General features: G+C 43.5%; 1 protein-coding gene across 2 annotated transcripts; it reads left to right on the plus strand.

Moving 5' to 3' along the window:
* The first annotated feature begins 7,031 nt into the window (after nt 1–7,031).
* On the plus strand, nt 7,032–23,140 carry galnt17 (polypeptide N-acetylgalactosaminyltransferase 17). 2 transcript variants are annotated; one of them, XM_084466952.1, is made up of 13 exons: nt 7,032–7,112; nt 7,506–7,586; nt 7,727–8,115; nt 8,824–9,007; nt 9,521–9,687; nt 13,158–13,332; nt 15,224–15,421; nt 16,067–16,184; nt 17,563–17,748; nt 18,199–18,336; nt 18,502–18,597; nt 21,424–21,585; nt 22,087–23,140. In XM_084466952.1, the coding sequence occupies exons 1-13, from the start codon at nt 7,075–7,077 to the stop codon at nt 22,231–22,233; spliced, it is 2,079 nt and encodes a 692-aa protein (XP_084323078.1). In that variant the 5' UTR covers nt 7,032–7,074; the 3' UTR covers nt 22,234–23,140. The 2 variants fall into 2 exon arrangements, with proteins under 2 accessions (XP_084323078.1, XP_084323079.1); XM_084466953.1 differs by lacking the exon at nt 7,032–7,112 and having other exon boundaries at nt 7,489–7,586.
* Nucleotides 23,141–23,347: the final 207 nt, after the last annotated feature.

The following is a 23,347-nucleotide window of genomic DNA, read 5'->3' on the forward strand; positions in this document are numbered from 1 at the left end:
CAAGGAGTACATAATGTTAAAAATGCTGAAAAAATGCGGACACGTCTGAAAACAGCTATAGACAAACTGATTATTGTCTTTTTCTAGCTACTCCGAAGACCGGTGGAAGAGGTCTTCGGAGGTCTTCTTCTGCTTCCTCTGTGAAATGGGCAAACCTCCTGCCATGCTGTAGAAAAAGATCATGAAAATCGAAGGGGTAATACTTTTTTCCAGTTTCTATCATGAAACAATATGAATATGTATTTTCCTCATGATGAATGGAGAACGTTTTTCACTCTCACTTGTGTTTTCCTACTCATGCTGTCCATTTCTGGGCTCAGCTACACAGTACTTTTCAATATGCAATAGAAAATATTAACATATAAAAAAATAAATAATAATAATAATATATATATATATATATATATATAATTAGTAGGCTAGGGTCAGAAAACATCGAACCTACACCTGGAGGGGTATATATATATATGTATATGTAGGTAACAGGTGTCACATTTGACCTGTGGACACCCCTCTGCTGGACTGTAACGTGTGTGGACTAACCTTGAGTAGAGTAGATTACAGTACAATGCAGAGTAGAGTACAGTTGAGGAGGGGAGGAGAAATACGATTTGAGGAAATTGAAAAATGTGTTAATAATCTCGGTGGTGTAGCACTACCTTGCAGTTTCGTTTAATAGTATTATTATGTATCAGAGAGCGTGATCGATTAATCTAGCTCGTTAGTTCTTAAAAAAAAATAAGAAGACAAATGATTAGTACAATCACGTGTTATATGGGCTTTTCATTTAGTACTCTCCTACTCAACTCGACTACTGTACGACCCATACAAACTAAAAGGTACGTTTGTGGAATTTCGACGAATGTGCTGATGGGATCGCCGCTTCAACTGGGTAAATATGCTCGTGCCCGCCACATGCACACGATCAGGAACCAGATGGCTTGGGAACCATTGGCAGCATAGACAACATGACCCCTTGCCTGATGACTTTACCTTTGGAATTCCCTCCTGGGCCCACTGTAGTCATCCGCCATTTCATTCACAAATTCAATATGTGGCTCTCTTTGCCACTGGAAGTAGGGGCGGCTCAGCACCGAGCAGGCACTTTTCAAAATATGTCGCCGGTGTACAACAATGGTCAATGGAGGTAAGGAGGTGATCAAGGCTAACCTATTATGTGTAACAAAAACATAACAATTACAGTGTGGTGTAATGAAATTCACACAGATCATGACAATATTACATGGAGAGTACAATAACAGTCTATAAACAGTCTAATACACTTGATGTTCTTACAGCTGTTGGGTCAGATCCAGAAGCAATGGAGACCTCCTCCACATCCGATCCGGACAGCTCGTCATCATCAATGATGTAGAATTCCCCTCTAGAACAAAAAAGATAACAATAGAATCTAAATGGAATTATAGGCCAGGAATCATATGATACAGACAAAAATGTATTAGTTATGCACTTCGTTCATCCGAATCAGTACAATCCCGTTCATTTTGCTGCAAAATCTTTTGATTGATTGATTGATTGATTCTTTTAATGATCACACAGCCACGCTGGTGGAATTTGTTTTCAGTACAGCTCCTTGGTACAGGTTCCAACATTACAATAAACATAAAACATAACATAGATATAGGCCTACATAATACATAAGGGCCATGCTTAATCCTCAGTGTTCAGAGTTCAGAATGTTAATTGCAATAGGAATAAAACTGTTTTTGAAGCAGGTTGTTCTGGAGGCAATTTTCCTATGACGCCTCCCAGAGGGCAGTAGCAGGCAAAGTGTGCAGGGTGTGTGGGATCAGAGATGATCTTGTGGGCTCTGCATAGTGTCCGTTTGCAGTAGAGTGATTCAAGAGATTGGAGGGGTGAGACAATCATTTTGGATGCTCTGTTAATGATGCGCTGTAATTTCTTCCCGGAGAGTGAGGCCCCGTCCACACAGAGCCAATTTTTTGGTGAAACCGCATAAGTCTCCACACAAGTAGGCCTAACTTACAACTTGTAACTTATTTTAGCAGGTAGGCCTATAGCCGAAGCTGACATTTTTTTCTCTTTCTCAGACAAGGGTCAATTTGAGAGCTTTAACTACATGCTACCACCTTCCTCAAATGCATTGAAAAGGCTGTCGTTTGTACAATTTCACAAATAATCACCGCTCACTGAAAGAATAATGTGAAGAATAGGCCTACGTATATTTACGGGTGGTGTCCAAACAGACCTCTCTTGCTCGAAATCCTTCTAGTAGGCCTAAACATTTATTTAACCATAGATAGCATAGCCTACACTGATTAAAAAAAATAAATAGAAAATACAGGGGAGGAGATTGAGGCAATCACATCCTTAATTAGGCCTACATCTGTCGCAGCCGTTCAAATTAGGCTATTTTCTGATTACAAACTGATTACAAAGAGTCTGACTTATTATTTATGTAAATAGACATTTTGAAATGAAAGCTAAATTTTGAATAGTTTATTTAGCCTATTATATAATAGGCTACTGTTTATGCTGAGATTGCTTTGCTTTTTGCTACCTGTCTGTGTGCGGGCTTTGCGCACATCAAGGGAAAGATGCGGTGGTTGAAAAAAATCTTTCGACCGCTTATTAAGTTCACTCGTTGCTTATAATGGTTTATTCGTTTCCCAGTATGATTTCCTTAATTTAGACGACGGTTTTGTTCATTTTTGAATTGTAAAATAAATACAATCATTTTTTGAAGTGAGTGAGTGTGTGAGTTTTTCAAATTATTGGAAGCGAGTCGAACTGACCTCGCCTGCTGTACCTTAGCCTATATATGTAGGCTACTGTGCTGTAGGCCTATATAATATTGGTGAAACACAACACTGCCAATGTGGCAGTTCCATGCGCAACAGGGATTTCTAAAGGTTACTGTAGTGACGGCGACTAGCGTCAGGAGCAACGTCACTACGGTAGAGCTAAGAAGGTTCTACGAGCACTTCAGACCAACCTTACCAACGAACGACGTAGGCTACGAAAGAGATTCGTAGCGAAGAACGTTTCGGGAAACACACGTGATGTTAAGGTAGAACTTAAAGTAGAGGTTACGAATGACGTAGCGTTTAAGGCTTTAAGGAGGTTTCGGGAAACCGGGCCCTGGCTCGTTGTTGATAACATGTCTGTGATTAAGGGGGAAGGGTCAAGTGTGGTTCATCATGGGGGTGGAGTGGGGTGGGGGCCGAGACTGAGAGCTACATGGAAAAATATGCCCCAAACACACTTTTTTAAGCACTTTGAAATGTTGCTGTTTCATGACAAAAATTTAGGAACCCCCCCCCAGACTAAAAATTGTTGGGTGACCCACCCCTCAACAAAGAATATTAAGACATAACCCCCCCTATTTTCCTCCGGTGGTCCATTCCATAAATTGTGCGCTGAGCGTTTAAACTACAAGTACAACTAGGTTTACTTCAAATTCTATCAATGAACCCTTTATTATTATTTACTTTTGTACTTAAGGATGATATATAGGCTTACACCTGCTATCATCTACATATAAAATGAGAACATGAGCTCCTGTACAAAACAAATCAAGCTTTATCTATTTTAAAAACTCTCAGAAGCCTGCTAAGCAGCCAACGCATTTCAACCAGTAGATGGCGACATTATCTTAACAACGAATAGCATAGTTATCAAGCGTCAATGCCTTACACCAAGCATTAAAATCGGACGTTACAAAAGCAAATCCAACATTGACAAATTTCACAGTTATCAGCAAACCAACTCACAGCACCGTCAATTAAGGTAAATGCAGTCTCTTTGTACAGAAACAGTTATGGCACCAGTGGCAGTCAATGAGCCACATTGTGGTACAGAAGTGGATTTTCTTGTCTGTTTGGAACTGTTATATTTTGTTTCCGTGATTTTTATTAAAATACAATTAAAACTCGGTGCTTGGTGCCCCAGGAGATGTCCCTGGCCCGGACATTCACTTTATGGGCTTGGTTGCCCACTTATGGTTATACTGCCTTGTATCTGCACCTCATTAATACATCCACAAGGGCCACACACCGCTTACATATAGGCCTACATTCACTAGTTTAAAATATCACAATTGCTAATAGAAGGCATATATTCAGATAATGAATGCAGCTAATAATAAGTACCACGTCAAAGCAATAGACATATAGTTTAATAATAACGTGGCAATGGGGAGCACATTATTAGCAGCCTCTTTACATTTGGCTTCCTGTGACTTTCATGATGGATTTTCTCAGACGTTATATTTTTTTACGAGCCCCTGGCAGAGCTCTGCTGTCCCTTCCCGGTCTAGACGAAGAAGCAACACTGCAAGGGACCCATCCACCACAAAACAAGCTGTATTCCTTGTATGGCAGTTGATTCATTGAATTGTATTTTCCTGTGAAGTACTTTCTTTTATAACAACTATTACTGTACCATCTGCAGTTTTTTTTTTCTGGTCATAAACCTAAAAACTCTAAAAACTCTCTCCAATTTGTAGGTCACGCATCATTCATAGAATAATATATGGAGCTCAACATATTGCTCCCCCACAGCTCAACCACATAACATCCGGCCAGGCACAGCAGCTGAGAAGGACTTTTATCCAAGTGAGATGTAGAAGAGAAGCGGATGAGTGGGTTTGACTGCAGGCGGTGAGACGTGCAGAGAAGTAGATGTAGAGCAGCCTAAATTAGAACCGAGAAACGCAGCCATCATCACCCAGCATACATCTGAACCCACCTCCCCCTGGTGATAAGGGTGGAACTTCTTTGACTTTATTTATTTTTCTTTTATATTTATTCTAGCTATCTTAGCTAGAATAATTTTTATTTTATTTATATTATGCTCTTGATTATTCACTGTGGAGTACAAAAGAATGATTCATTGTTGAGGAGTTAAAACTCAACCAAAACTGGGTATTGATGATGATGATGACGATGATGATGATGATGGCAATGAAGATGATGGAGTAGTGGTGATGATGATAATGATGATGATGATTTTCAAGGTCTGAAACCCAGGTCGAAGCACGAATCTCTGCATGTCCAACTTCTCCCACTGGATGTCGACACACCACCTGAAGCCCAACCTGGACAAGACACCATGCACTGGCTACCGGTGGCTCCTCCAATCTGATTCAAGTCACTGGTACTTGCCTACTGGGCTCCAGCCTATCCTTCATCCAGTACAATTCCAAACCCTACTCCCCAGCCCGACCCCTCTCAATGACAAACAACCTCCTAGTGGAACAAGCAGCCCACTGATCTCAAGAGTGTATTCTTGCTTTCTTTGTTGCTTGTACTCTTCTATTTTTTGTTCCCAGACAGGATGGAATCACTATGTATTGATATCACGCACGACAGTGGTGCGGTCAGGATGGGGGGTGGAGAATCTTCCGATAAGTTGGGCATCAGAGAGTTGGCCATACGGTGGCCTTTTGAAGGTTTTACTTTATAAGTATCTAGTAATCCTCTATACTTTTGTGTCTTTTTTTATTTATAATGAATGAATGGTTTATAAGGGTGGAGGCTAAAATGATTGTTGAATTAATTTACAGCTTCTAAAAATGTGATTACCCTAGGGTAATCACATTTTTAGAATTTGTTGAATCTGTTTTAGAATTAGTTTAACCTGTTTTGCCTCCACATGAGGCCTCATGTGGAGGCAAAACAGGTTCAACAAATCCTCTGCACTGGACTTATAGACTTATGTAATCACTACTTAATCACTACTAGGTAAACTAACACTTACTATGAATTGTAAACACTGATATGGGTTGGCATCAAGGATATATAACACAAGATAAAATGTACAACTCACTTTGCTCTTCAAGCGAGACACAATGTACAGCAGGAATCAACACTATTTCCTATTGGGTTATTATTGATGAAAAGGCCAATCACAAACTTCCTACTCTCTCTCTCTCCCCCATCTCTCTCTCTCTCTCTCTCTCTCTCTCTCTCTCTCTCTCTCTCTCTCTCTCTCTCTCTCTCTCTCTCTCTCTCTCTAAAACAGTTGGCAGGATGTGATATCTGGGTGAGATTGGCACACAGAACAGTTGGCCTGTGCGGGGGACTGTGGTTGGACTGTTAGAAAGAAAGGTCAATGGAGGCAGATGACATTATAGGTAACACTAATTCAACCATATTAATTGTAACAAGAATTACTACATTTTTCTTTTAAAAAAATTAGAGAAAGAGAGAAAAATGCTGAATGTTTTTGTCCTCATCCCCTAATAGACATTACCTCAACCCCAGTACCCAACCCCACCCATCTAGCCGTCGTGTAACTGTCATCTGTCTGGCGTTGTTGTTTTCCTTCACTTCCTGCCCATCAAAGTAACTTCCTGTTTCACCCTCCAGGGTTCCGCCCTGGCCAGATTTTTCTGCTGTTGTGTCTTCAAGCTAAACCATAAACGTTAACACAGTAATCAGTGTAACCAAAATCTCAGAAGATTACATTATATAAATTTTAGTGGGAACTGGGGCATTAAGAGATATATCGTTTAAACACACGTACTGTTAATAAAGTACTTGGAGTTGCATTCAATTGCTTGAGTAGAATTATAAGTGAGGCCTACTTTATTTGATTGATTATAGGGGGAATTGACTACAGTGACTTGTACAGTTATGGGGCCATCATTGATTGACTATGTTATCAATATGAATGATGATATGAATAATATCAATATGAATACTGGGTGAAATAGTTGCATGATAAAACAACTGATGAATATTTGCATGATGAATATTTAAGAAACACATGGATGAATGGAATGAGTCTTAGGATAGGCCTACTTGTTAAGAAGATATTTGAACAATATACTCCCCTTGACGTTGCTTCTGCATCTGCAATACTGCCAATTATGACTCGTCCATTAATACTATTCATTCAATCAATCAATCCATCCAAACAAATTTCTGCCGCGCTCGCTCATCAGAACCCCGATCCATTCCCCTGAATCCACTCCGCGTTTGGTGTCTCTCCCTTATTAGGTCTATAAAGCTTGTCTCATACTGAGCATCGGGGAGGAAAGAAGCATACGAGAAGCACACACAAGACACTGCAACTCGATGAAGGGAAATGTTCACGATTATTGGGACTGAATCTAAAAAAAAAAGGTGTGGGAAAATAAGTCTGAATGGCTGCTCCATCCTCGCTGCTAAGCGCATGCATAGCCTCTGTATGTGTTCAAGGCTACTGAATGCGGTGTCTTTAATTGACTAGGGATTATTCTTTTTTTTTTTACAACCTGTGAAGGACTGCACACAATTTCGTTAAGACCAACGGTCTTCGTTAAGACCAACTCGGTTCGCAGCGGGAAGCGGAGGGGGTGGGGGGGGTGCGTCGGTCCGAGGATGCTGGCGCGCAGTCTTCCATCGTAGTCTTGACTTTTGTCGGACGAGAAAATAATAGCCTCCACTTCGATCAGTCGCTCGTCAATAATTGAAGGACGCGGACTCCTCTGCTGAGCGCGGGCTCGTTAATTGATTTCACTCGATCTCTTCACACAGACTTCCCCGAGCGGGATGCTGCCGACGAGGCGGCTGTCAGGAGGAAGACGCAACCTGGAATAACCTCCATGATACGAAAGGGTAAGCTGAAGAAGCTTTTATAATTTCCTAGGCTTTATGCGGAACGTAATATTATTATGATAGGATATGGTGATTTGTTGTTGTCGTAGTGTATCCATATGCAATGCACTGACACACCTAACCCACTGCTTATCTTGCAGCTTTTGGCTCGTCGCACAGCAAGAGGATTCCTCTCTCTCTCTTCATGACACCTTTTTTAAGGACATAGTGCGCCCTTCCCTCACGGTTTGGTTTTTGGGACATCTGCTACATAAGTACATGGCGTTTGTCTTCAGAGGCAGAAGCTGGAGGCTGTTACTGGTGCTGAACGTGCTGATGATGGCCGTGTTCGTGACTTTTTGGGCCAAATCCAACACGAGCAGCGTCAAGAGAGCCCTGGGGCCGGACCCGTCCGGTGGCGGCGGTGGGGATGGGGACAGCGGGAAGCAGCCCCAGAGCAACGGCACGGCTCTGGGCTCCGGCATAGCTCACGAGGTGCTGCTGAGGAGGCTTGGCTCGCTGGAGGACGTGGTCTACCGACAGCTGAACGGTGGGCAGCGTGCCTCCTCACACCTACACTGCGCTATAAGCAGCGTTTTGAAAACACCACGGATTTTATTTTTGTATACGTTGCCGTCATACCGAAGGCGTCACCCCCTGTCCCGCTCTGGGTACTTGTGCTTGATGTCTCTCTCTGTCTTTCTCTCTCAATTCAATTCAAAAAAGCTTTATTGGCATGAAAAATATACATTTGCATTGGCAAAGCAGGTGAACAATAAAATAAAAAAGTGAAAAGGTCAGGAATATAGTATAATATAATATATATAAAACGTTAAGTACAAAATATATCTCAAATATTATACTATAAAAAAGTAAAATGTGCGATACTAAAAATTACAGTATCTCGTATAAACAAATCAATTAAAGATAGGCCTACACACTAAATACACAGTATTTACAATATGAAGGATGTGTGCAATAGTGCAATTATTGTGTAAAGAGTGAGTCCAGGGGGATGAGTCTCTCTCTCACTGTCTCTCACTGTCTCTGTCTCTCTGTCTCTGTCTCTCTCTCTCTCTCTCTCTCTCTCTCTCTCTCTCTCTCTCTCTCTCTCTCTCTCTCTCTCTCTCTCTCTGTCTCTGTCTCTCTCCCCTACCTCTACCCCCCCCCCCCCCCCCCCCGAGAACTTGGTTGTAGAAAGCTAGACTGCTTCAGCACTCTCGTCTGTACCTCTCATCTCTTCTGTGATCACCGCCAGGTTTGTCCAAGTCTCTGGGTCTCATCGAGGGCTTCGGGGGTCGAGGTAGAGGGGGTCTCCCTGCCACGCTGGCTCCAGCCGAGGAGAACCAAGCCAAACACCTGAGAGAGAAGTACGGCTACAATGCCTACCTCAGCGATACGATCTCACTGGACCGCAGCATCCCGGACCATCGTCCTGGCAAGTAAGTCCAGAGTGAACACGCGGCCGATAGAAGCACGTCGCAGACAGCGGGGAAATGGATATCACTCGGGTTGCATTCCCGTGGACGCTCGCTGCATCTGTCCATCACTCTCTCCCGGTGTCTCACTTTCTGTGTCCCTCTATCTGTCTGTCTCTGTATGTGTCTCTGGCCGTTCGTCTCTTTGACTTTGACTCTCTCTCTCTCTCTCTCTCTCTCTCTCTCTCTCTCTCTCTCTCTCTCTCTCTCTCTCTCGCTCTCTCTCTCTGTTCCTTTGTAGGCATATAGATTGAAGGTTAAAGGTAATATATAGTATATATATAGATATTTATATTTTTATATATATATATATTGATATTTATATTTTTGTTGTTGTTATTGTTTTTGTTTATTTCGGTCTTTGGGTTGCACACAGAATGCACCTGAAGCCCAGGGGAAAAACCCAGACAGGAATGAGACTTAAATGAAATGGTATGACATTTATAATGAGATATAAACCGTACTGTGTGCTTCCAGGTGCCGGAAGACAAGCTACCCCAGAGAGCTTCCTCAGGTGTCCCTCATCTTCATCTTTGTGAACGAGGCTCTGTCCGTCATCCTGCGCTCCGTGCACTCGGCTGTCAATCACACTCCGGCACACCTGCTGAAGGAGATCATCCTGGTGGACGACAACAGCGACGACGGTCAGTAGCCACGGCAACCACTGCTTTCTGAAAGATTCTGGATCAGTACTGTTGTAATGACAATAGGGTGAGTGGCTGGTGTAAAAAAAGTCTCGCTGAATGAACTGAACAAAACCCTGTAGGCCACCGGTGGTTCACAACCTGTAGCCCCTTCCACACAGGCATCCACACATGACAGGGGTCATGTGTGGATGGGAGATGTTTTTGAAATGCCTGCAAATCTGTTCTCGCCAATTTCCCGGCATAACATGTGGTCACATTAAGGTGTGGGGCAGGAGCCAAGAGGTCCACAGGTTTAACAGGTTTCCCACAGGTTTCAGTGGATAATTATAGGTTTCAAGACTCAAAGAAAGTGAAGGGAATTGCTAAATTAATGAGCAACACACATGACTGAATGGTCAATGATCTCCCTTTTTTGTACCCCTGCTATAAAATGCTGTGGAATGCTATGAAAGAGGAGTTCTTGAAGCGGACAGAGAGAGATAAGGGGGTTAGAGAGTGTGTGTGTGTGTTTGTGTGTGTGTGTGTGTGTGTGTGTGTGTGTGTGTGGAAGAGAGATGGAAAGTCAGAGGCAGAGAGAGGAATAGGAAGAGGGAAGAGAGATGGTGAAAGAGATGAGAGACAGAGAAAATGAGGAAATCGAGAGGGATGGAGATAGAGAGAGAGATGGAGTGAGAGGAAGATAAGTGGAATGAAATAGGGAGCGCGAAAGGAAAATAGAGAGAGATGGAGATAGTTATAAGTAGTGGAGGTGGGGGGGGGGGGGGGTTAGGTGGATTGCAGGCCGAGTGAGGAAAGATGGGGATAAGAAGGATGGAGATGGGCTAAGACTAAGAGAGGGTGAGACGGAGGTAGCAGTCAGAAGGAGTGGAGGTGGAGGCAGATTGAATGGAATACAGGGAGAGAAAACCTGTCTTTTAGTGGAAGTGAAAGGCAGAGAGAGAGAGGAGGACAGGTGAAGAAAGAGAGAGAAAGAGAGAGAGAGAGGGAGAACAGAGAGATTTACATTGGCAATCGTACATTTGCATTGCTTTGGCAATGTCATTGAAGATTGAAAGCAACTGGTGATCTACAGGGTTAAGTTGAGTTAAGTGATCAGGATTCGGTTGCTAGCCACTCAACCTGTGGCAACGGAAATGTATATTTTCCATGCCTGAAGTCTTTTGAATTATCTTTTGAATAATATTGAATTTACATGAAGAGGAGAGAGGAGAGAGACAGCATTTGACAGAGAGAGAGAGAGAGAGAGAGAGAGAGAGAGAGAGAGAGAGAGAGAGAGAGAGTGTGTGTGTGAGGAGGAGAGAAGAGCTATGAAAGAGAGAGATGGAAGAAAGAGGGAAAGAGGTGAGGGAAGAGTGTAGAGAGAGATTGAGAGAAGAGAGCAGAGGAGAAATTGGGTCAGATAGTAAGATGGATATATCTGATTGAAGTAATGCAAGACAAAATATAGCACATGCTGAGTTTTAGAAGTGTTAGAAAGCACAGAGAGGGGGAGGAGAAAGATGGAGACTGATAGAAGAAGGGAGAAACCTATAAATAAAAGACACATGCCCTGTAATAGACGTGCTATTTATGACACTCTCTGGTCGAGATGAAATGGGCCTTATTTCCAGCCAGAGAAATGCAGCAGATTTGCTTGCTTCCACTTTAAAATTATTAATTTAATCCCATGACATGGGGAATCTACCGTAGTGTGTATATCACAGGGTAGTTGTGGCATTTGAGTATGTTTGAACACAGGTGTGTGCTGGTGTGAACAGGTGTGTGGTTTGTGAGAGGTCAGAAACAGAATGGCTGATTCCATAGTGTGAGAGTGTGTGTGGATGAAGGCTGATTTGAGCCAGCATGTACAATTGGGCACAATTGGGAAATTGGGCACTCAATGCACAATTCATACTTTGCGGTCATGTGACTACCATGGATGCCCGGAGGGCAACAAACGTTGGCAAAATGGCAAAATGGCAAAAAATGGCAAAAATTAGATACGAAGAGAAGATAAACATACTCAGAACTTGTGATCCATACACAGCACACACTGATGTATTCATTGCTTTGAAGCTGGCAAAGACTCTACCAGACTTGGAGTTTGGAGATATTTACATTTATCTCATTGAGAATCCGTCACCTTATACCTCACAAAAATTGAAAGCCTACGGATTGGTTAACAACGCTGTCGTATGGGAGGTGAAAAACAGGAATATCTTCATAATCAAAGCAAAGGTGAATGTTACTATTCCACCATCCACTATGAAATGTCCCCTTTTGTCCGCGATTACATAGCCAATTTGGTCTTATTATAGCCCGATCATTCACTAAAAAACACATAGAAAGATTAAAGCATCCAGCATATGATTTCAACAATGTGTGAGGGCAGGGATGATTGCAGTTGCTGTTACAGAATGCTGCGTGATTTAATATGCACAGTGGAATGAGTGCTGGGCGGAGATGTTCGCGCATTTCAGAAGCATCCGTACAAAAATATATGTCTAATTTGTCAGTTTGCCATGCCTGGCACAAATGCTCCCGTTTAACTAATATTTCCATCACGATGGTATTTGGACTGAGAGGAACCTAATGACCGTTTGTGTGGTAAAACTGGCGACGTCCTGATTAGGTTACTAAGTTTCGTTGCTGGAGTTCTTGCCTGCCAGCCAGTCGTTAGGACGTCACGTGCAAAGTATGAATCGACAAATACATATCTAAACCTGGAGCCTGAATAATACTCGTGATGAGCAGTCAGAGATTGTGTGGCTGCATTTCTATTGGCCGGGCCATTGCAGGAAACAGGGTTATGATTGGATAGGAGGGAAGACATGGAGATCAAAGGACCATCCGATGCCTTTGCTCATGAAATCCCATTGGATTGGAGACACTCACACAATGCAGTGCTACTGGGAACTATTTCATCTCTCTCTCTCTTGCTTTTGATCTCTCTCTCCCCCCTTCTCTCTTGCTTTTGATCCATCTCTCGCTAGCGCTCTCTCTTGACTGCTATATTATTTGTAAATTAATTGCGTTGGGGAATGTTTCTGCTTCTGAACATGTGAAGGTGTGGCAGGGTGTGTGTGTGTGTGTGTGTGTGCATGTGAACGTGTGTGTGTGGGTGTTTCCCACATGTTTCAGAGAGCTGCATAACCATGTGTGCATACATGATGTCTGAATGACAGCTTCACGGCTGCCTGCGGTGATACCGGATTAACTCTGACTAGACGAAGATCACACAGAATGTGTTCGCAGGTTGTCACAAACGCTGCATTGAAAACTTCCTGACTGGTTGCGGGGTGGAGTTTGGCTGGGGTGAAAGGGTGCAGTTGCTAAGCAACAAAGGCAATAAAAAAGGAACATTTGGATGAGAACATTTAAAACATTTAAAACCCCTCTATCAGCCCATTGGTCAGCAGAGGCTAGAGTGACATGTGGGTTAGGGTCTGTCCCGGTGACTACGCCCCTCTGTTTCTCATGTCCCACAGAGCAGCTGAAGGGCCCGCTGGAGGAGTACGTGAACAAGCGGTACCCCGGGCTGGTGAAGATCGTGAGGAACCATCAGCGCGAGGGTCTGATCCGCGCACGCATCGAGGGCTGGAAGGCGGCCACCGCCGAGGTCACCGGCTTCTTTGACGCCCACGTGGAGTTCACCCCTTCGTGGTAAGCGGCGGCCATTATGGCTCTGAGGCCAGCAGGACGCATTAAGAGAAGTGGCCATTCTGGCTCTCTCCATAGTAGCTTACTGGGCAAATCTAACTCTTCTAAGTGGCTTAGCAGAGTGAAAAACACTGTAAACATCGTAGTTTTACCTAGAACGACACAGTTTTTGGACTCTAAAAGAACAAGTATGGAGCAGAAAGAAAGGAGGGAAAATAAGGTTAATTTTTTGCCTCAATCAAACTCACGTCCAAGTGTCAGAGTAATAATCAAGGGTCTTTTCATTGATTCTCTTATCAAAGTTCTCCCGTGTGAAAGGGTACGTCCACATTTGACGTCCAAGATATAGTTAGGTTAGCCTGGTCCTACCAGTCTCTTGTACTTTATTTAATTTGCACGGAGAGTAGTACTGAAGGGAAATTAAAACTGAGCGGAAGTACGTAGGCGGGCGGTGCCAGGCTATAGTTAGGTAAGGCCATGTCATTAAAATGACAATTACACATTTTAATGTGGAATTGAAATAGATGAATGGCTTTAATAACCGCTTCAAGTTGTGACATATTGTTATTATGTTTTGTTATACCACAGCGATTTAGAATACTCGATCCTGATAGGTCAGTAACATTCCAAGGTGGTGCATTATTTTGTGCTCTTTTTTAACACTGCCATAATATTTTTACAAATCCAACATCAGTAAACAATGCCATAATGTTTTAACAAATCCCCCCAAAAAAAGCAATAAAAAATTAAAGCTGCGAGCAGCGTTTAAGGTGCCAAGCCTGAGCCGACCGCCCCACTGAGCCGACCACCCCCCCACGGACACGCCCTTCAACGTACAGTCACAAAACCAGCAAACCTAACCCTAACCCTACCGACCAATAAACCATCAAACCTAACCCTGACCCTACCTCCAATAAACCATCAAACCTAACCCTAACCCTACCGACCAATAAACCATCAAACCTAACCCTAACCAGACCATGACGCAGTTCATAAACCTAACCCTAACCTAACCATTAAGTTTGATGATGATGGGGTTAAGTTAACCCAGCCTTTTGGCGTTAAGTAAAATTTTGACGATTCAATGATTTTTAGCCTCTTAAAGTTTACAATTGATGCGATCGGTGTAGAATGTGCAATGCAAACGCGGCGGAATATAAATAATAATAACAACTAGAAAAAAAGGAAAAATCTTCCAGAATAGAGAAAAATAAGACTATGATGAGTACCAGCTTCAACACACAGTATATACTCTACTATATGTTCCCTGGGCTCTCTGGGCTGAAGATAGCACATTCAAATGGAATAGCTAATAGGTTGGGACGAAGCCTGGCTGACTGAACTAAGAGAGAGGAGGGAGAGAAGAAGAGAGCTGTCCCAACTGTGCTAGGTCATATATAATAAAGGTGTGTGTGTGTGTGTGTGTGTGTGTGTGTGTGTGTGTGTGTGTGTGTGTGTGTGTTTTCAGTTTTTTCTGCTTTGTGTGTGTGTGTGTGTGTGTGTGAGCATGTTGGTTTGTGTGTGTATGTGTGTCTGTATGTGTGTCTTTGTATGTGTGTCACATACTGTATGTATACATATGCATGTGTGTCTTTTTGTCTGTTTATATATGTGTATGTCTGTGTATATGAATATATACATGACCTATGCTATGTCTGTGTGTTCTCTCATAAATAAGCAATCATACTTAACCAATAGCAAACAGGTGCTACTTAATATCAAATGCAACTAAACATCATCAGCAAATTAATATACAAAGAAAACAAAGACACAATGCACTCTCTCACTCTCTCTCTTTCTCTCTCTCTCTCTCCCTCTCTCCCCCCCCTCTCTCTCTCTCTCTCTCCCTCCTTCTTCCTCTCCCTCTCCCTCTCCCTCTCCCTCTCCCTCCCAGGGCGGAGCCGGTGCTGGCCCGGATCAAGGAAGACCGCAGGAGGATCATCCTGCCCTCCATCGACAACATCCGACACGACACCTTTGAGCTGGAGCGCTACGAGAACTCAGCCCACGGGTACAACTGGGAGCTTTGGTGCATGTACATCAACCCCCCCAAGCAGTGGTGGGACGAGGGGGACACCTCTGCACCAATCAGGTACCACAACACCCTGCTCTGAACCAATCAGGCTTTAGAAAACGGCCCCTATGAACCAATCAGGCAGCAGACAACCCCCCCACCCCTCTAAATTGACCCGGTAAAAAGGACCCCTCCCCTTGGAACCAATCAGGTTGTAGACATTTCCCCCTCTGAACCAAACAGGTGACATAAAAACCCCCTCTGTACCAATCAAATACCGGAACACCATCTTCTCTGAACCAATCAGCTTCCAGAACTACCTACCTACCCTTCTGACACAATCGGATGCCAGAATACCCATTTTTCTGGTTGCAGATCAGCCAGCTCTGTACCAATAAGGTACTAGACTCTCAAAGAAAATAAAAACATTGTTATGTCACAAAAAGACATGGGCTATAGCTAGATATTCCCCTTCAATAAATTGTACTAAACAACTTCTTTATATTTCTCTTGTTATGTAAACCTGTATTCACACATACTGTGACCTAGTTTTCAACGGTTTCTTATGGAAAAAAAACACAAACCACGAGGAAGAAGACGTCAACACACACATACTATGTAATTCTATACATGGCCTACATATGTTTGAGTGGGGAGTCAGGGAGGAGGAGGAGGAGGAGGAGGTCTGAGCAGTGTTACTCTGTCCTATTTCCCCCCTGGCAGAACTCCAGCCATGATCGGCTGCTCCTTTGTGGTGCACCGGGCCTACTTTGGAGAACTGGGTCTGTTGGACCCGGGTATGGACGTCTACGGAGGGGAGAATATTGAGCTGGGGATCAAGGTACCTTGTTCCTCCCCCTCCTTCTAACTCACTTCACCTCCCCTACAATATTCTCTCCTCCTCTTCTTTTGTCTTTTCTCTCCACCTCTGTCTTCCTCTCTCCATCTCCTGACTCCTCTTCTGTCCTCAACCCAATTTAATCTTTCCTTTGCTCCTCCTCCTCCTCCTTCTCCTCCTTCTCCTCCTCCTCCTCCTCCTCCTCCTCCTCCTCCTCCCAACTCTCTCCTACCTCTTCTCCTATCCTCATCTCCTCTTCCCATCCCTTTTCACCTCCTCTCTTCTCCTTCTCCGTTCTCTTCTCTCTGCGCCTCCTTCCCTCCTGTGGGTGGGCCGGTGGGACCAGTGGCCCAGCAGTAGTGATGGATGGTGGTCCATTAGGAGCTAGCAGAGAATGCTGACCCGTGTGGGGGAGGCCACTGCCTGGAACTGGGTCATCCCCAGCGGGTTGTGGGTGATCCTTCCTCACTCTTCCCCAATACCGCTCCCTTTCGGAGGAGGAAGTGAGATTACTTCTATATGCTGGTCGCGAAAGAGTAACCTTGAAATTAGTCTTTTCAGTTTTTGCCATGATTTTTATGTTATTTTTATTTGTATTATCTTTTAGAATTATCTAGTTACAGTATAGTGTACAAATTGTATTTTATAGTGTTATATGTATAGTACTTTGTTATATCGTATAGTTCTTTTTTTCACTTTCGTTCAATGCATTTTGTATGATAATTTTTCTATAAAAATCCTAATAATATTAAGTTATGCAACTTATGATTGTTGAATCACGTTTGTATAGGAAGTTTGATCTTTATCACCAGTTACAGCTTTTTAATGGCCGGACCTTAAAATGCTGCTGTTAAACTTGAGAGACTGTAAGGAAGCCCTTGTAAAACTCAGGATCGTCTGTGGTCCATTTGCTAAGGAGGTTGCCCACAGTTGCGAGAGGACAAGAATTAACAGAAATACAGACATACATAGCCATTTCCTTGTACGCAGTAGCGGTTCTACATTGAATTATGCCCCGGGCGAAACCCCCTCTGTGCGCCCTCTTCGCCCATGCCTAAAACCGCCACTGCTTGTACGCTTAAAGAGGTCGTCATATTATTCACTGTCAAAGGAATAATCTGGATTAATAGAAGCCATATCTTTAAAAAAACATAATCATACAAATTTACAAACAAAAACAGACTGTAGGTAAGTAAATCAACATTATTTGTTTTTTTCATTTAAGTTTCTAACTACTATTCATCTCACAAACAAGATAATCTCTTCCGCGACGTATACACACACGCTGTGTGTGTGGCAGATACACTCTGTTTTTTGGTGGTGGTTTTAACACACTTTACACACCACAAAAGACCAACAACCTGATATCGTACCGTTGCAGGTGTGGATGTGCGGGGGTAGCATGGAGGTCCTGCCTTGCTCAAGGGTGGCTCACATCGCCCGCATGAAGAAGCCGTACGTCAGCAACATTGCGTTCCACACGCGCCGCAACGCCCTGCGAGTGGCCGAGGTCTGGATGGATGAGTTCAAGACCAACGTTTACCAGGCCTGGAACATCCCCATGGAGGTAGGGGCGGCAAGCACCACTATTTTGCAGAACACGGCAACTTCTAAACGCTATTTTAAAAATTAATTTATTTAGATTGATTCAGCCTTTAGATGTTGGTTCTGTAGCAACTGCTCTGTTAAACAAATAGACTTCTTGAACAGATACTTCTTAACCAATACATTGCATACAAATTTATATTATTACTGCGGATATTTGTATTCATTTAGATGTTCCTTGTCATCTGTAACAGGCATTCAGACTAGTGATACATTTGCTCAAATGGAACGCACTGCACGATCGTCACACACATTCATTACGAATGAATTTTAACAACAACCCTAATTTTCGGCTGACACATGCAGTGGTTTTCATGCTAATGAGTAAGCCGTTTACATGCTAATCGCAGTTCATTAACAAAGTTGTCACAAACCGCTCTATCATGTTGGTAAACGGTTGCACCTCACGCAGAACCACGGTATCGACTACGGGGACATCTCAGAGAGGCGGGCGCTGAGGAAGAACCTGCAGTGCAAGAACTTTGAGTGGTACCTGGACAATGTGTACCCGGAGATGAGGAGATACAACAACACCATCCACTACGGAGAGGTGGGTACACCGACCCAGGGCCTTCACAGACCAGAGAGAGAGAGAGAGGGGGGGGGCGGGAGAGAGAGACTTGTATTTTAATTGTAAATTGTTTGTGGCCACTGCAGAAGCCACTGCTGTGTCCGGGGTGTTCTTCACTAAGGGGGTCTTCACCTGTGATTGCAGATCCGTAACTCCAAGGCCAGCCACCTGTGTATGGACCAGGGAGAGAGGGACAACCACACGGCCACCCTGCACCCGTGCCATGGCTGGGGCCCGCAGGTACCCCCTCATAGTTAACCTTATCGACTAAGAGGTCTCATCTGTAATACCTTGACAGGTCAAAACTAAGAAAGCCCCATAACAAACAATCCAGGGTAAAGACATAATACAGAGATGTACAGTATAAAAAAGAATAGTGTTGTGTGTATTTTGATCATGTAGGTATTGTGGGCACAATGACATTTTTGTGTCACCATCAATGACACATCAATGGCACTTGATGAGTCAAATCGTTTGTTTCAGCATCACAAAACATTCCTTTTTTTCAGCTCTAGCTCAGACTCAGCCGAAAAGGTTGTACTCTGCATTTTTGCACTACACAAAAAACACTAAGTCAGCGAGTGTGGATTTGGTTCCCTCCGCGAGAGCCTACGTTAGAGAATAAATATAGCACTGAATGGCTCCAGGGAGAAGGCGTTTTCATTCATTCTAACTGCACTCTGAGATGCACCCAGTTCAGAACGTGCCACTGTCCTCAGTCACTGAAAATGAGGGAGTGAGTTAGATAGGTCTTTTTAAACGTTATACTTATTATGTAAGTCTGTATTCAAACCGGGGTGTAAAGAGGAAGAGACCAAAAAACAAACAACAAAGAGAATACTAACACACACACACACACACACACACACACACACACACGCACACACGCACACACACACACACACACACACACGCACACACGCACACACACACACACACACGCACACACACACACACACACACACACACGCACACGCACCTACACGCACACGCATACACAAAGTAGCTGACTTTGAGATGGATATTAATATACTTTTGACATTTGCCTGACATGATATTCGCTAGGTGTGTAGTGAATATATCCCTCTATGTTATGGTTATTTTCCGTTTTTAGATCCGGTTGTCCATCACTTTTATTATATTTACTTGGATATGTCAAAGCTGGAAGGGCAGGACCATAAATTAATTGTGTGTTTAATAAGAATATCCTATCCATGATGTCACCTTGAGTTCAATCAACACCACAGCTGCAATGCTACACTCTCGGTTATTCTGAGACTAAATCTGAAACATTTTGTACAACCATCAATCAATCAACTTCATTTATATGAATTTCCGCACAGAACTGCAAGGCAAAGCGAAGAAGGGCAAAGGAACAAAACAAACACAAGACCTAAAATAGGTTGACTTAACAATCAAAACAATCTCAACAAAACATTATATAAATATATATATATATATTTAGAGGTAGCAGGGGCGGCTGCTGGTCTTTCAAAAAGGGGAAGCTCATTTTCGGCCTACATCATGTAACTCAATTTGTGTATATGTAAATTATCCTCTCTGTTCCTTTTCAAGGAAATGCTCTGTCATACCAACTAGCTGTCTCTTCCAGTGACTTGACCAGTGTCCTCTCAATGGCCAGCAGAGCTAGGCTGCTTAAACAGCCTTGGCCCATTGTGTTATGGGTGTAGGACTTGAGCCGCTTTAAACAGGAGAAGCTCCTTTATATACCTGCAGATGTAGCTCAAATTGTTGCCACTAATGAGAACAGTTTGTAAAGCTGAGGCATTGCACTGTCCAACTCCATGTCTTTAAGGAACACCAAGAAATCACACAGCTTTCCCCTGTCACCCTGCAAGTACTGATCTGGATACAGGACTTGAAGTTCAGACCTCAGGCTCCCTGAATCAAAGTGATGGCCAACTACCAAAACAATATTAAACTTGAACAAGGAAATGTGGGAATTATGTTAAACTGAAGCAAGGAATTGTGTGAATAATTGTATGAAATGTACAATGAAAATTGTCAAGCAATTTCGGCAAGCAAATATCAAGAAATACGTTGCAGTTTGTCTTTCGACTCGCTTGCAAAATCTGCGATGGGACTGAGGAATGAAGAGAGCTCCGGCGATTTTTTATAGTTCAAAATCGCTGTCAATCAAACGGCAACTCAGTCTTTCGCAGACCCTCCAATCATCACGCAGAAGGGGGGGTTAGGTTAGGTTTAGGGGTTAGCGTAAGGGTCATGGTTAAGGTTAGGGCTCTTTTGTGACGCTCTCAAATGCTCACAGCGAGGGTACCGTAGCGTCCCGTTGAGTTGCATGCAACCCGGCCAATCACAGACAGAGTAGGGCGGGTCTTGGCATGGCCATAGTAGGAAAAAAAAATATTGCGTCCAGGCCAGCCCACTCCTCCATTCACCCCCAGAGACGCTAAGCGTCCGTGGGAGGGACATAATCGCTGCATTATCCAATGACCGTCGACTTTCGACAAACAAGCAAAAAAAAGCTGTTCTACGCAGCCCCATTGAAGTGGATGGACGCTGAGCTTCAACAGGCAAATGCACTGTGACGCTACGGGAATGTATGAGAATGACATTGAGTCAGTCGACCTGCGATAAGCAGCTGATTCTGAACAAACTCGTCTTCGAGATGGACGTGTCCTAATGCATTTTTAGTCAATGAAATGTTAACACAGCAGTATATATTTGACCATTTAATTTTGAAATTTTAGGGGAAGCTGAGCTTCCCTTGCAGTCTTGGAGAAATCGTCACTGAGAGGTAGAGTCTAACAACAAAAAAATAACACTACTTGATAAGAAGAAAGCATAAAAAAGTTAAAAAAGGGTATGTGTTCAGATTTATTTGGTTAGTTATTCTCTGACAGACTGTTCCAGAGGCGAGGACTGTAGACACTTAGGGTCCGTTTCAAAGGCTGGATCCCTCTGCTGGTTCACTACTGCCGGTGCTCCGAGCTCGAGCAATCCAGGCAAGGTATTGAAACGGACCCTGACTGACTGCTGCCTCCTCCGTGGGTCTTGGTCCTTGACTCTCTGGTCGTCTCCCAGATAGGGCGCTACACGGCAGACGGCCAGCTGTACCTGGGGCCCCTGGGCAGTACGGGGGAGGACACGCGGTGCCTGGTGGACGACCAGACCGGTCACCTGCCGCAGCTACGTGACTGTGAAAAGGTCTCCAATGTGAGGCAGAAGACATGGCTGTTCTCCCAGGTGAGCAATAGAATATAGAACCGTTGATATTAGCCAGAAGGCATTTGTATTGCTTCTTCGTCCCACTGAGGTGCATGTTGGCAGTTGTAGCAATTATTACACATTTTATTTGTCCTATTTAGTTAGGTTTAGTGGGTGCCTTTATCAAAGAAGACTGGCCATGATTTCAGATAGACGTCAGTGAGGTGCCAGGGGGTTAGGTTGGGTATCTTACTCAACGCCAACAAGCAGGCGGCTTGTAACTGCTAGATGACAAAAATAGTAAAATAGTACAAAAGCAGTATTTTCTCTGTGTTACATGACAAACCATTATGAAATGAATTCAATGGGAAAAAAATAAAAAATAAAATAAATAAAGAATATTTATTTGAAGGAGCATTTAATAGCCCCCATCCCGACCCCTCTTCGCCTCAGTTTCGAGGGGAATTATCTTCTTCTTTTTTTAAAGCAAAATGCCCTGAGCATTTCTGACCGTGAACCCAATCTTGTTCCCCCATTCAGAACGAGTCCATGGAGAACGGAGCGTCGGGCCGCTGTCTGGAGGTGGTTCCTGCCAACGTGAACTTTGGGCAACTGCTGGTTCTGCAGCCGTGCACTGGCCAGAAGTGGACCATCAAGAACACCATCAGACAGCAACTATTAACCTAGCTGGTCACACACACGCAGACACGCAGCACACACACACACACACACACACACACACACACACACACACACACACACACACACACACACACACACACACACACACGCACAGTCTTTGGGGGACCCCACCAGGAGCATTGACATGACAAACACCCAGAGGTCATGTGACTGGATAATAATGCTGATGATGATGATGATGATGATGATGATGATGATGATGATGACATTTGAAGATATTTCTGGGTATTTGCTGGACAGAAGGTATGGTTAATGCTTTTGGGAACAAACCTTGAACGACCACAAGTTAAACCACACATACACACACACACACACACACACACACACACACACACACACACACACACACGCACACACACACACACACACACACACACACACACACACACACAGTGTGCCCCTAAAGAATCTGATGAGATGATTTAAACTCTTTTGCTTCTCCCTGTGAGAGTGTGTGGTCCTTCCTTGTCCCTGATATGCTGACATGCTGTGACCCTGACCTCAGTATGTCCCTGGGTGTACAGATGCCACCTCAAATCACAGCCGGACAGATGGGCATGAGAGAGAAATTATTTCATTAGAGGTTTCAGATTTTAACAGCATATTTTTTTTTTATCATCCATTTTATGGTGCTCTATGGTGTGATGGGTCCTGGCAGATGACTGCATCTCTGCGATGATGAAAAGTTCAAGGTAGAACACATCGCTTCCTCGTTCTCCATCCATTGAATAACGTCCCGGGTGGTGTCGCCAGAAGTAACTCACGCAGGGGGTGATGCTTACCGGTAGTTCTGGCACATTTGAGTGTGTGACTAAACCTGCACTATGTTACTTTTTTCATGGTCAAAGTTGTTTTGAACTACTAAGAGCCAAAAGGAAAAAACAGACTTGGTGAGGAGAGTTGCGTAGTTCCAAATTGCAGGTTTAACATTTAAAATGAATCATATCGTAGCTGTTAATGAGAAATGTATTGATATGTCAAAGGGGATTTATTTAAAATTTGTCTTCGGACTATGTTCAAACGTTGTCATTTCTTTCTTTACAGTTATGGTTGAGGACCTACATCTGTTGAGGGTCATATGGAAATCATTTATATTTTT

Source organism: Micromesistius poutassou (assembly GCF_964030765.1).
Source record: "Micromesistius poutassou genome assembly, chromosome: 4".
NCBI classification, from domain to species: domain Eukaryota; kingdom Metazoa; phylum Chordata; class Actinopteri; order Gadiformes; family Gadidae; genus Micromesistius; species Micromesistius poutassou.

Excerpts from the sequence above, each read along its gene's own strand:
- galnt17 (XM_084466952.1), top strand. The coding sequence starts at position 7,075 with ATGTTCACGATTATTGGGACTGAATCTAAAAAAAAAAG. Across the intron at positions 7,113-7,505 it reads ACTGAATCTAAAAAAAAAAG|ACTTCCCCGAGCGGGATGCT; the intron begins GTGTGGGAAAAT and ends CTCTTCACACAG. Across the intron at positions 13,333-15,223 it reads GTGGAGTTCACCCCTTCGTG|GGCGGAGCCGGTGCTGGCCC; the intron begins GTAAGCGGCGGC and ends TCTCCCTCCCAG.